Source organism: Oryzias latipes, chromosome 1, assembly GCF_002234675.1.
Source record: "Oryzias latipes chromosome 1, ASM223467v1".
NCBI classification, from domain to species: domain Eukaryota; kingdom Metazoa; phylum Chordata; class Actinopteri; order Beloniformes; family Adrianichthyidae; genus Oryzias; species Oryzias latipes.
Genome location: NC_019859.2, coordinates 35,380,612 through 35,393,397, shown reverse-complemented (window position 1 = coordinate 35,393,397; position 12,786 = coordinate 35,380,612). Strand labels below are relative to the sequence as shown.

Sequence of the window (12,786 nt, the reverse complement as noted above, 5' to 3'; positions counted from 1 at the left end):
ACTTTGAATTTACACTTACAGTAAGGTTTCCACACTAACCATTCCCAACCGACTCCACCACATTGGAATGACAGACGACCGCTGCAGGTGACCCCACCCACACCAAGACGCCGCCGTGAACGTTTGCAATACAGACCATGTTACCTGGACGATGCAGCCACGGTCTGCCGTCCTGTTCACGGATGAGGGTCGGGTCACCGTGCAGAAAAGATGGTCACCAGCGTTGCTGGAGAACGCGAGGTGGAGCGAGACGATGAGGTCAACATGGTCTCCAGGGTTCACTTTGGTGGGGGAGGAGCAACAGTTTGGACCGGCATCACCAGGTTCTTGTAGACGGTCCAGTCACTGCAGGTTCTGACCTCAGAGACGTTATAGAACCATCATCATCCCCCAATTCCACCAGAACACCCCCAACTTCCTGTTCATGGATGATGATGATCCACCACATGGTGCCAGAACTGTCACAGCTGGACTTCAGGAAGTGGGAGTGGCTTTTCTAGTAGCCAGCAATGACCCTTGACCTGAACCCAATAGAGCAGGTCGGGGATCAGCGGAAGCAGAGACATGCAAGTGACCTGAGCAGAACTGCATGTAGCACTTGTGTAAGAGTGCTATTGACACAGTCAATGTCTGTTATTTTGGTTTTGTTTTAATTCTAGGGGTAATAAAAATCAACCTGATGAAAATTGTGTTTCTTCTTCACTATTAGTGATTTCACATGATTTTTTCCCTCAATATTCAGACCGAATAGGAAAAGTCCTCGTGTAAATAACAACGTTCCTAACTCCTTAGTAGTGTCACTGCTTTAGTGAGCCCCAACGCACAAACTTCTTCCAAAGATTTCTCAGGGCCGAAGGAGCGGCTTTTATTTTGAAGGGTGTAGTACTTCCGGGGGCGCAGCTGTCGGGGTCTACTTGTTTCCACGCAGCCGCGCTTCTTTTCTCCAGAAGCTTCAAACCTTCCTCCGAGTTCTCGGCGGGCAGTCAGGTGTGTTGGGAGTGAACGGGGTCAGTCTGGTCTGACGTCAGCGTCTCCGGGTTTTGCGGTTTGTTCCGGAAGAAACTGACAACAAAAAAAAAAAGAAGAAAAAACCCGGTTTCTTAAGCTAATGTTTAAAAGAAGCTAGCTAGTAGCGACGGTCCGGGCCCGCCTGCCTGCGGTTCCGTCTTTGTTTGGGTCCGGGTTGGTTCGGTCGAACAGCCTTGGAGACGCGTTTGAAAGTCGCTGGCGGTGCCTTTGATCTAACCGGAGCCGCGCGGCGTTTGTTGGTTTTCGACCAACTTAAGAGACAATGAAGGAACATGTGTGCTTTCTTTGTGTGTGTGTGTGTGTGTAACACTTCAGGTAATGAACTTTGAACTTCAGTTAAACAACCTTTAGTCTTCATTCCCGCCTTAAAAGTGCGTCTCTCTTTTTTCTTCTTATCTTTCTCCTTTTGAGTCGTTTAAGGCTGTAGGTTCCGCGCGCCTCTTAAAGGCTTTTGTTCTCCTGACTGCCGCGTGACCTCCTTGAGGAGGAGGGGGGGGGGGTGCAGGGGGGATGAATGCAGAGATCTCAAACCGTGAGACTTTGTTTCAGCTGCAGTGCCTAAACGTGTTGTTTTTCTGTCTTCTTCATCCGTGGATCTTCTAGTCCCTGCAGTTGCTCATCCTCCACCATCATGTCCGCTGGAAAAGCTCAGATAGGCCAGCCTGCCCCAGACTTTAAAGCCACCGCTGTAGTGGATGGACAGTTTAAGGACCTGAAGCTGTCGGACTACAAAGGTACTCCATTATTCAGTATTTGCACCTGCTCCTGCTTGGATTGGTGTCACCGACGCCATCGTTGGGGTAACTGGATTCATCCTCTCTGGGTTGAGTAACCGGTTCCTTCTGTGTGTTTCAGGGAAGTATGTGGTTTTCTTTTTCTACCCTTTGGACTTCACCTTCGTTTGCCCCACCGAGATTATCGCCTTCAGCGACCGGGCGGAGGAGTTTCGCAAGATCGGGTGCGAGGTCATCGGCTGCTCCGTAGATTCTCACTTCAGCCACCTGGCGTGGTGAGTCCTCCTGCTGGAAGAACCGGAGATCACCCACAGCAGCCGCGGTGACGTGTGCAAAATGTCTTTGATCGGAGTAGAATTGAACCGTGTTCATGGGCCCAGAAACACTTTATACGATTATAACAAACGTTTACATATGTCACACTTTTGGTTCGGATTAAATCATTGTGACACGAGCAGAACTCTCTAAAATACCGGAAACGTCTGTAGAAGACGAAACATTGAGTTCTGTTGTAAACAAGCTGCAGCATAGAGGTGATTTTAGTGCTTGTTCACATGTTTTCTTGGCTGCACAGAGCCAGAAGAAGGGTTAGCTTAGGCTAACACGTGCTAACAACAACATTTAGCCGTGGATGCAGTTCAAATCCATGCGGTCGATGCTGCAATCTGCATCTCTGCTGCCTGCATGTAAACATGTGGGAACAACATCAGCCTTTATTCAGAAATAACATGAATTCACAGGATTGTTTCCACGGTTTCTCAGGACTCTGCAGCGTTTCTCCATTGAATAGCCGCCTCCGTTAGCTCACATCCGTCCCAGAGCCGCTCCTCTGCTAGGAGACCCGGTTCTATCGGGAGACCCGGTTCTCCTGAGTCCAGCAGCTCGCTCACGCAGAGAAGCAGGACGGACGGCGGTTCAAAGCCTCTTCTGGAGCGCCACACCGCAACAAAACGCCCCCCACGAAGCTACACGTCTCTGCTCTGATCAGAGACACGCTTCACACGGGTGGAGCAGGCGGTCGGTCCTGTTTGTGCTCCAAAGTCTCCTCCGGAGCGTCACACCGTCTATAGGTGACGTAAACCAGGGCAGCAGTGACCCACGATTAGAGTAAACGGTTTACATGCACCATGATCTGATCAACAATCTGCATAATCCGTGTTGGTGGAACGGCGTATTTACATGACACATTTTTCTTTTGATCTGGCGTTCGTTCCGATTACTTTTGTCCATGTAAGCGCAGCTCCTGATGAGTCAGCGGGTTGCTATCAGAACCTGTTCCTGGAAAAACTGCGTTTGAGCGGGTTGGGAGTCTTTGCAAAGGTCAAGGACAAGTCGGAAAGCTTTGATAAGAAAAGGTCGGCAGGGGAACGCAGGCGGAGGTTTAACCTGTGAGGATCGACGCGTTGTCCTCGAATTTAAATCCGAATCTCAGTTTATGGTGGACTGGGGAACCCCCCACCCACACCCATAAACACACACACACCCACACACACACGCACACACAGGGCGGTGCAGGATTTGAGTCTGCACCGGCAGTATTTACAAACGTGGAGCAATTCTATAGGAACACTTTCTAACCAGAGAGCAGATGTGGTACAACAGCTTACATCAGCTGGTTCTGAAGACCCCCCCCCACACACACACACCCAGGTTTATCTCCGGTCAGGGTCTGGCTGCAGGGTCTTGATAAGTGCTGACCCAACGGTCTCACAGCTCCTCCCTTAAGTTCATCCTTAAGCTGCTCCTCCTCTTCAGTCCGGGTCTTGGTCCAGATTTAAACCTAAAGCCTATGGAGTAAAAACCTGCCCCTCCCTGTCAGACGTTAAAGTCCCCCCAATATTCTTCCACTCGAAACTTTTTTTTTCTTTTCCACAAAGCGTTCCCGTAAATGCGGCCCTTCAGGTCAACATGCGTGGTTGCAGGTTGTGTGATCTGAGTTGCAGTGAGCTGCAGTAAGGAAAAGGTGAAGATCACTTCCCTCATCATCACATTTTGCTCAGTTTGACTTGCAGACGTTTGTCGTGAAAAGGGGAATTTTCAGACAAACAACATAGAAACAGGACAGTTTGAACACAAATCTGTCAAATAGTCGAGCTGGACTAGAGGTAAGATCAGGCCTAAAATATCCAGCCCGACCCGACACAGGCCCGCGGGCATTAAAGCCGAACCCGGTCCGAACCTGACCAATTAACTTTAATAACCGTTCAGACTCGAGCCCGGGCTTAAGATTTTACCTCTAAGCTGGACGTGCACAGCTTCATCTGTTCAGAGCAAAAATCTTAAAGTATAGAACTGCAATGTGTAGATTTGATAGGAAAAAAGGAAAAAAGAATGACGATAGTCATAGTTACAGAAAATACCTTGTTTGACTTGGCTTCCTTATTCACATTTCTAATTCCAACCCCATTCCACCCCCCCCCCCCCCTTTCTATTGGGGGCATGGTTTGGCACGTTACCTTAAATATAAAAGTTCCTAAAGTTTTATTTTGAAAGTTCAATGAAAGTTTTTACTTTTTCCGGCCTTTTGCTTTTGATGCGTCGTGGGATTGGAAATGGAACCGTTGCGTTGCAGAGGGACGGACGCCAGACGCTGGCGTGACGGAGGCGACGTAAACATTCCTATTGATTAACCAAGGTTGCACTTGACAGATGGACTGGTGGAAATCTGGCGTCTCTTCATTCAAACTTAGTCTTTTCTTTTTTTTTGCCCATATTCCTTTGCCTTTCAAGACATTGAGCAGAATGTACATCGTTTTGATAAAAAAGGTGGCATGAGAGTTATTTTTGGACGGGAACTTCTGATTGGTTGGAATTTCCTGCCCCAACAAAGATCACATGTGTGCGGGACAAACGGCCCACAGCTGTGGTGCCCTTGAGCAAGTACTCTGACCTCTGCTGCTGGCTGTTTTTGCCCCACAGCTTCGGTTCGCTCTGAAACTTTGTGAACATTGTAAAAGGGGCGGAGCTTCCCTGAATAGAAACGTGTCTGCTTTTTTCGTGAATTCCCTAATATGTTTATTTTATTTTTTTTTTAATTTAAAGAATCCTGTTGGAGACGTGGGATCTTAAGTGGATCTGTGGTAAAGTCTAAACATGTTTTATGTTCCTAACCTGCAAAAGGATCAACACCCCGAGGAAGCAGGGGGGTCTGGGCAGCATGAAGATCCCGCTGGTGGCCGACCTCACCAAGTCCATCTCCAGAGACTACGGCGTGTTGAAGGAGGACGACGGAATCGCATACAGGTCCGATTCTTTCCCTTCCGTCGTCCGGCTTTCTGAGCTGTGGGAGAACGCAGGATCCCAACAGGACGTGTTTGTTTTTGTCCCTAGAGGTCTGTTTGTGATCGACGGCAACGGCGTCTTGAGACAGATCACCATTAACGATTTGCCCGTGGGTCGCTCCGTGGATGAAACTCTCCGTCTGATCCAAGCCTTCCAGCACACCGATAAATATGGAGAGGGTGAGTAAAAAGAAAAACCGTGCACGAACATGCGCTAAATGTGTCGAGTCCACTAAGGCAAACCCTTTTCAGGCGGTTTAATGTCGGACAATATCTTCACGGTCCGGTCCAAACGGGGCCAAAGTTTTACCTTTTTCTTTTTTTTGCTTCCAGTTTCTGAAAAACGTATTTTTCAAATTAAAATGCTACAAGAAATGTAGTTTAAAAACTTTTCTTTTTCAAATGACAAAGATTAAACCGAACAAAGTCCCTGATTTGTTCCTGATCTGCATTCCGGATCGGCCTCTGGTTGGCATTTGGAGGAAGACTCCCTCTTTTGTCTGGAAGCAGCAGTTTCATGTTTCTTTGAAGCCGAAGGCTCTTCTTCAGTTTCCTCACCGACTCTCTTCTCCCCGAAGACACTTTCCAAACACGTCTTATTGTTTGGTTTTTGTTAGCTTTTACCGTTCCGAGCAGCAGCTTATGGTCTCGTGACGCGTCAAGGCGGACGGATGTGGTTAACAGAATCCGGTAGTTTTCCAAAATAAAAGTTCCTTCAGTATCAGGAAATAAACGGAAACGATCTAAGTTGGCGTTTGGGGTTTTTAGCGGTCTCAGGGGCGGGAAACGTCCGCGCTAAAGCACAATCTAGGATTAAACGGTGTTGTATACGGTGGTGTAATTCAGCCGGGGAAGCTTTTGGTTGTTCAAGAACACAGAGGTGTTCATTGTTGAAAGAGCTTGGTGATTGTAAAGGAGACACAACTGTTGGAAAATACTACGAGGAGCTGATCTAGTTCCAGTAATTGAATGTTTAATTCTATAGAACGATTCTCAGATAAAAATCACCAAGTACTTCGTAATAGTGAAAAACGATCCATTTACAACCATTCATCAGAAAGAGGCAAAGTAAGACAATGAAGGGAAAAATGAGATTAACTACTGAATTCAGCTCTTCTGAATAAAACCCCCACTTTTAAAACGGAGATGAGGAGCAACCGCTCGAAAGGCGAGGTCTCCTCTGGTTTTGTAGCGTTTTTTTTTTTTTTTGGAATATGTCATCGTTTTTGGTGGGCAGACATCAGGGACCGGGCCGGAGAGTAGAGGGTTGGAAGGTCAAAGTAAAACTTTGAATTGAACTGGACACCAAAGGAGGCATTTGTGCTAGAAGCCTTTTGGGCGAGTTGCAGACGTCTTACACAAAGTTGGCGGCCCTTTTGAAAAAAGCGACAGACGATCGGCACGTGTAGGGTACCGATCGGGTTTCTGGCACAGATCCGGTAGCAACACTGCACGTTGATTTGAACTGTCAGGGCCTGTCAACAGGGCCTTACTTAATTACCTGAAGGACTCCAGAGCTGCTTGATTACTTTCCTAATACAACTATGCATGTCGTTCATTACAAGTGCAGCTTTTCTCTTCGTTCATTACTGAATATGTGGATCCAAGGCTGAAGACCAAAGAGTCGGATCCTTGGTTCCGCCCGTCTCCCGGCCCTGCAGGAACCATCCAGTCTGTTCACATTAGAATCAGATTCAGAACAGATTTTGGCATGTAGTCTCGGTTCAGTCTTTGAAGTCCACAGACCGTCATGCAACTGCTGACCGCATGAGTTTTTCTTTGAAAAACCTTTTAAAAAATCTTCTCCAACTAAGATCGTTTTTGTTTGCTGGCGTGACGGTAAAGGAGACATTTTTTCCCCTTTTGTAACATCAGTCCCGCATTAGCAGTGTGGACTTTTATTTTGAAGGCCACATGCTTCCAGGTCTGTAGCGTTTGCTGTGAAGCCGGGTGCTTGGCGGGGTTTTACTGCCCCCCCTGGGCCTTCACGCCTGCACTTTGCCCTCAGCTGTGGCACCGCTCAGAAATGACCCGGCAGCTTGGAATAACCGCTGTTCCTCCCCGCAGTTTGCCCCGCCGGCTGGAAACCCGGGAGCGACACCATCGTCCCAGACGTGGAGAAGAGCAAAGCCTTCTTCTCCAAGCAGTGAAGGTTTTCGGCCGGCCGTTTCCATGACCACAGCGCTCGCCGTCAGTAGAGATGTCCCTTTAAGGCCCTTCTGCTGTTTAGAGTCCAGCCTGCAGAGATTCACCTTGTAGTCCAAAGCACTGACTGTTTATTGTTTGCTGGTATGACTGACCTACAACTGTCTTTAATAAAAACCGTGGGGAGACTTCATGAGTGTCTGATTTCAGGTTAAAAGAAAATCACCAGCTTTTGTTGTCCTCTAGGGGGCAGCATTCTTCACATTTTATTTTGATGGTCTGCTGCTTGGATGTCCAACTTCCATACTATATCAGCCTTTGACTCATTTCAAACTTGTTTAGAACGAGCTCCAGTCCAACAAAAATGTCCCCTTTCAGTCCTTTGAAGGTCTAGAACGCTTCACTCTGCCGACACGTTGGCTGCTTCTGCTTCTTCTCTTGGTTCCGCCTTTTGCCTACATTTCATAGGAACTCCAGAATAAAAGAACCAGCTGATCAGGTTGGGGCTACTGTCATCTACTCCTCTCCGAAACCACTGGAAAAAGGCCTCGGAGCTGGAAAACGGATCGTTTTTCCATCAAGTAACTTGGATGTCGTCACCGTGGCGGCCAGTGGATCTCTTTAGGAAGCGGTATGTATAAATGGCTAAAATAGGGGATACTGCCACAGCAGTGGTGGCCCGGATCTCGATGAAACGCCAAAGAGGGAATCCGGGCGCGTGCAAAGCGGAGCGCCAGAAACCACCTGCAGCTAAACGCCACAGAGACTGAAAAGGTGACCATCGACTTCAAGGGGAATGGCGCTCCGCTGTCCATCAAACGGCGAGGAGAACGTGTCCCCCTTCAAGGTCATCTCTGAGGACCCTACCCGGGCTGTCGACGCATCCGAAAGGCGCCGCCAACCAGGAGGGAAGCGTTCATCTGTGTCTCTGTAGATGGGAGGGGCCAGCAGAGGGCGACCAGGAAAGGTCATCGGTTGCCATCTGGAGAACATCGCTAGCTTTGGTCGAGCAAAGACAAAAACTGACCACTGCTGTCACTCAGGACATCACTTATTCAAACTAGATCTAGATCCCACAGAGACAGGACCAAACAGATTTTACCCATAGTGCATCTGGCTCATGAGGGAAATATTTAAACATTTTTGCATGTGTACGTATTTATACTGCTTTTATTTTGCTTTCCATAGTTTGTAGATCCCTAATGCACCTTATTATGATGGACGCCTCAAATGTTGTTCTGGTCCTTGAATGATAAAGCATTTTATCCTAATATCTATACAGACGTTAGATGGTGGTAAACTTCTGACAAACTCCAAAAGATTTATTTTAGTTTTGCTCTCCTCTGTGTTCAAAGCAGCTTTAAATTGGGGACAGTTTGAGAGCGTTTCTGTTCGGGACGGGGTACACGAGCCGCTCAGGTCGATTTCTTACTGACCCCAACCCAACAGGAGCCTCGGCGTCTCATGAGTCATTTCAAAAAATAAAATAAAAGACACTGAAGTGTATTTTTGTTACGATAAAGTTAAATAAATTAATGGGTATTTTATGGCATAAAAATAAAAACATTGCACGGTGACGCAGCGGTTAGCCCCCTTCCGTTACAGCAAAAGGCCTGAACCAGAACACCAAGGGGGGGGGCCTTTCTGTGTAGAGTTTGCATGTTCTCCCCGTGCATGCGTGGGTTTTCTCCGGGGACTCCATCTTCCTCCCACCGTCCAAAAACATGCGTCATTGGTTACTCTAAATTGTCCCTAGGAGTGCATGTGAGTGTGCACGGCTGTATGATTTGTGGCCCTGGGACAGACCTGTCCAGGGTGTCCCCAGCCTTCGCCCACGAGCGGCCGGGATAGGCACCGGCATCCCCGTGACCCCCCATGGGACAAAACAATTTAGAAGATGAAGAGAAAAAATAAAATTGATCGAAGTTCACGAGACTTCCTTTCAAAAGAAAAGGCACCGTGTGTCACATAGAATCATCTAAATGCATCAAATCAAATGTAGACGGTAAATGTCCTGTCAAAAAAAAAGTAAAAACAAACATTAAAAGCAGTTTATTTGACCGATTCCGTGTTTTTTAGCCACAAATGTGTCAACCGAACAAACAAATGAAATCCGAGCCCGTAGAGTGAACTCTTCTTATTTTTGAACCATTCTTAACTCCTTGAATTTCATCATAAATAGAAAGTCCCTCCTGTAAGAGGCGCACCTTCATCTGTGTGTGCTTGTCTCGACTTTCTTAAACTAGCAAGCCAAACCTCTTGATAGATTCCTGAGGCATTGTGGGTACTGTAGTCAGGTGTGATGCGTACTCTAACTGTTTGTCAATAAAGTTACTTTCTTATACTTTACAGTGACCTTATCAAATGAAAAATCCATGTGGCCCCCGGAGCCTCAGGCTTTCAGACCCCCCTAGACATAGTGACGTCAGTTCTGCTGCAGTTCTGGTCTGAGCTGCAGGTTCTGAGGAAGCTGCTGATTCAGCAGATAAAAAGCTGAACTGTTGAGCTAAAAATAACTTTTTGTTTTTCTTCTACTGAGCATCAGTTCTTGTAAGTTTCTCTGAAGTTTTTTGGTTTGCATGTTTACATGGAACCTTTGGGTTGTTCGTGAGCCAGAGCTCGTGCGCCTTGTTTTGGGAAACCGAGCGCGCGCTCGCGCGCGCGGCGGGAAAGTCCCAATTCGCTCGAAAGAACCACTCATTGACAAACGCCTGAGTCTGTGGTTCGGAAGGGGAGAACGCAGCCTCTGTGACCGGCAGCGTGGGAGGGAGTTCCCGGAAACCTTGTCGCGTTATGACGCCGGGTCGGGCAGCTCCTCTCACCTTCTTCACAGGCGTGACGCGCGTGCGTCACGAGGAAACGATCCTCCACCGGGGCGTTTTTCTCTGCTCAGAAGCGGGCCACGTTTACCAGAACCACAGCACAAGCCAAGACTTCTTCACTTCATTTACTTAAATATATACTTTACAAGTACAAAATAAGAGGATCACCCGGTTCAACCTGATGAGCACAAATAATTTACAACAAATGGAAAAGAAAGAAAGTGTAAACGGGTCAAACCGGGACGACACTTGTGTTCCGAAATGCCTTAAGTGTTTTCTGGTTGAGGTTTCTCAGTCTTCTCCTGACGCAGAAGAAACCACGGAGGCTCAGTTCACGCCGCGCGTGCACTGCGTGCGTGCAGACTGCGCGTCCCTTCAGTGCAGTTCATGTCCAGTGTTTCAAAACAAAACAAAAACCAAAAAAAGTGCAGCGTTTCTTCAGTAGGACTTGACTTTGGGCGCTAACAGGAGCTGGCAGCCGCTGCTGACGTGCGTCATGACTTTCTGTTTGAGCTGCGCCACCTGCTCCCGCAGCAGGGAGGCCGTGCTCGACAGGCCCGCGTTGTCCGTTTTCAGCACCTTGACTTTGTCCTCCAGGCGCGCGATGCGCTCCAGTTTGCGCCTGCGGCACTTGGACGCGGCGAGCCGGTTCCTCAGCCGCTTGCGCTCCGCCTTGATCCGCTCCTGGTTCTCCATGTCGATGGGAGACATGGGGGGGGAGCCGTTGTCGCTGCTTTGCATGTCGGGGACCGTCTGGGGCTCCTCCTTCAGGCCCCCGTAGCGCTGCGAGTGCACGGGGGCCCCAGACAGGGAGTGCTGGAAGTGGTGGGAGCCGTGCGCAACGGCCTGGGGGTGCTGGTGGAACTGGTGGTGGTGGTGGTGGTGGTGCTGCAGGTAGCTGATGGTGGTGGGGGGGTAGCTGGCCGCGGCGCCCAGGCCGCTGTTCGTGGTGCAGCTGCTCAGGTTGGTGTACTCCAGAGCTTCGGGCTGCATGGACCCGCCGAACACGGAGGACGGAGCCGGGCAGCCCACCCCGCCGGAACCGATGGAGACGTTTGGCGGAGCCATCTGGTTCATCTTGTGCAGGTCGTCCAGAGCTTTGACGAAGCCCTCCGCGAAGCCCTCCTGCTCCTCGGTGATGCCGCGGTTGTACAGGTACGGCGCGGGCGTGGGGGTGGTCGTGATGATCCCGTTGCTGTTCTGGATGATCAGCCGCTCGAGTTCCGGAGAGGCGAGCTTCAGCGAGCTCACGTCCGCCGTCCCCGCCGGATAGAAATCGGTGTCGGCGCGCAGGAGCTGGGGCTTGAAGTTGGAGTTCCGATATGAATCGGTGAAGTTCAAGTTCATATTCTGCTTAAGCAGCTTGTAGTCTGGCAGCGCTGCGCCTGGATGGCCATAAGCAGAGAGAAACGAGTCGTCATAAAAAGGTTGTTCCATAATTGTGGACATATTTCAAATCAGACAGTCAAACACAGAGTGCGCTGCGGCGTCAGTGTCCCCAAGGAGTCACTGTCCAAAGTCCCGCGGAATTACGAGCAAAAGCTACCAGAAACAGCAAAACTTCCCCAAACACTGGAACTGTACTGTACCACGTCGTCGATTTGTACCTTTAGTTGGATTCAAAGCGGGATCCACTGATAAATTCGGGAGTTTTCATTCCACTGCGGGCAAAGGAGACGCTTCTGCTGAAAGTTTTCGCCTCAGTTTCCTTATGACAGGCGGCCGGCCGGCTGCGCCGCCTTTATAGCGCGCCGCGCGCCGAGCTGATTGGTTTTTCCCTCTGCGCTCCCGCCTCCGGCCTCACGCACACTTCTGATGACGCTGTTGCCAGGAACAGCGCTGTAAGCAAGACCAGACCTCTGCTGCGCAAAGACGGCTGCGGGGCTCGACCCACCAGCCCCTGCGCGCCCAGACCACAGTCATATAGTTTCTTCATAGAGGGTGCACTCCTCTTTGGCTCGTCTCCTGCTCCACCTGAGCATGTCTTGGTGTTCGGTCTCTCCATATTTGGGTGTCGATCCAAGTCCTTCCTGACGGGATGAGGAAGCCGATCCCATCCTGGCGCGCATCCAGCTCCTGGGAGGGAGGTGGGAGAAGGAGGTGCACCCAGCAGCCTCAGCTCGGCTTGACGCCTCCAACAATGTGTGAAGGCGGGATGGGCTTTGGCAGGAGTTCAGAACGTCAGACTCATCTTCTTGACGGGGACCTGGTCCACCAAGTTGCTCCTCATGCAAACCCGACTCCTGTCTCTCCCCAAAGGCGTCTTTGATTCCGCGTCATGATGGGGGAACGCAACACCTGCAAGATAAACAGACGTCTCCCTTGTGCCTGCATTGTAAACAACTGAATACCCCCCCCCCCCCCCCCCCAAAAAAAAAGGCCCGCGCACGCGCATCTTCCCTCAGGTTGCTTCCTGGGATGATGTTTGAGTCCATGTCTGTTTATCTATATGACAAACCCAATTTGTTCCCTTCTGTTTGTGGAGACTTTCTTTTTTTTTTTGGGGGGGGGGGGGGGGGGTTAAAAGGTTTGATAAATTGCTTATCTACAAATCAGAAAAGCTGGAATTACGTTGATACTCCCGTTTTTGCTTTGCAAATGTCCACATTTCATGGAAAGAGTTGATCTGGAAACACGGACCAGAACCGCAGGAGTTTCTGCTGTCGATGCTTTGTGTGTGAAGGCCGTGTCGCACAGCCACTTTGCACATTTTGCGCATATTGCGCGAAATGGAAAATGGTCATACGTGGCTCTATGTCTACAAAGTGAGAAACG

General features: G+C 49.4%; 2 protein-coding genes across 6 annotated transcripts; one reads left to right on the top strand and one right to left on the bottom strand.

Annotated features, from left to right (window-relative positions):
- The first annotated feature begins 867 nt into the window (after positions 1–867).
- On the top strand, positions 868–7,380 carry prdx2 (peroxiredoxin 2). 4 transcript variants are annotated; one of them, XM_011480675.3, is made up of 6 exons: positions 869–987; positions 1,633–1,763; positions 1,885–2,038; positions 4,884–5,006; positions 5,094–5,224; positions 7,112–7,380. In XM_011480675.3, exons 2-6 carry the CDS (start codon positions 1,661–1,663, stop codon positions 7,192–7,194), a joined length of 594 nt encoding a protein of 197 aa, XP_011478977.1. In that variant the 5' UTR covers positions 869–987; positions 1,633–1,660; the 3' UTR covers positions 7,195–7,380. The 4 variants fall into 4 exon arrangements, with proteins under 4 accessions (XP_011478972.1, XP_011478977.1, XP_023805409.1 ...); XM_023949641.1 differs by having other exon boundaries at positions 886–987; positions 1,642–1,763; XM_020706241.2 differs by having other exon boundaries at positions 947–1,007.
- A 2,740-nt stretch (positions 7,381–10,120) lies between these two features.
- Positions 10,121–12,304, bottom strand: LOC101169770 (transcription factor jun-B). 2 transcript variants are annotated; one of them, XM_011480690.3, is made up of 2 exons: positions 11,619–12,296; positions 10,121–11,396 (listed from the first exon to the last, which is right to left on the bottom strand). In XM_011480690.3, the coding sequence occupies exon 2, from the start codon at positions 11,356–11,358 to the stop codon at positions 10,450–10,452; it is 909 nt and encodes a 302-aa protein (XP_011478992.1). In that variant the 5' UTR covers positions 11,359–11,396; positions 11,619–12,296; the 3' UTR covers positions 10,121–10,449. The 2 variants fall into 2 exon arrangements, with proteins under 2 accessions (XP_011478992.1, XP_004066340.1); XM_004066292.4 differs by having other exon boundaries at positions 10,121–12,304.
- Between the last annotated feature and the right edge of the window lie 482 nt (positions 12,305–12,786).

Bases quoted from the DNA above. Each gene is read 5' to 3' on its own strand.
- prdx2 (XM_011480670.2), top strand. From the start codon at position 1,661: ATGTCCGCTGGAAAAGCTCAGATAGGCCAGCCTGCCCCAGACTTTAAA. The intron at 1,764-1,884 runs GTACTCCATTAT...TGTGTGTTTCAG, and splicing joins GAAGCTGTCGGACTACAAAG to GGAAGTATGTGGTTTTCTTT. The intron at 2,039-4,883 runs GTGAGTCCTCCT...AACCTGCAAAAG, and splicing joins CACTTCAGCCACCTGGCGTG to GATCAACACCCCGAGGAAGC.
- LOC101169770 (XM_004066292.4), bottom strand. From the start codon at position 11,460: ATGTCCACAATTATGGAACAACCTTTTTATGACGACTCGTTTCTCTCT.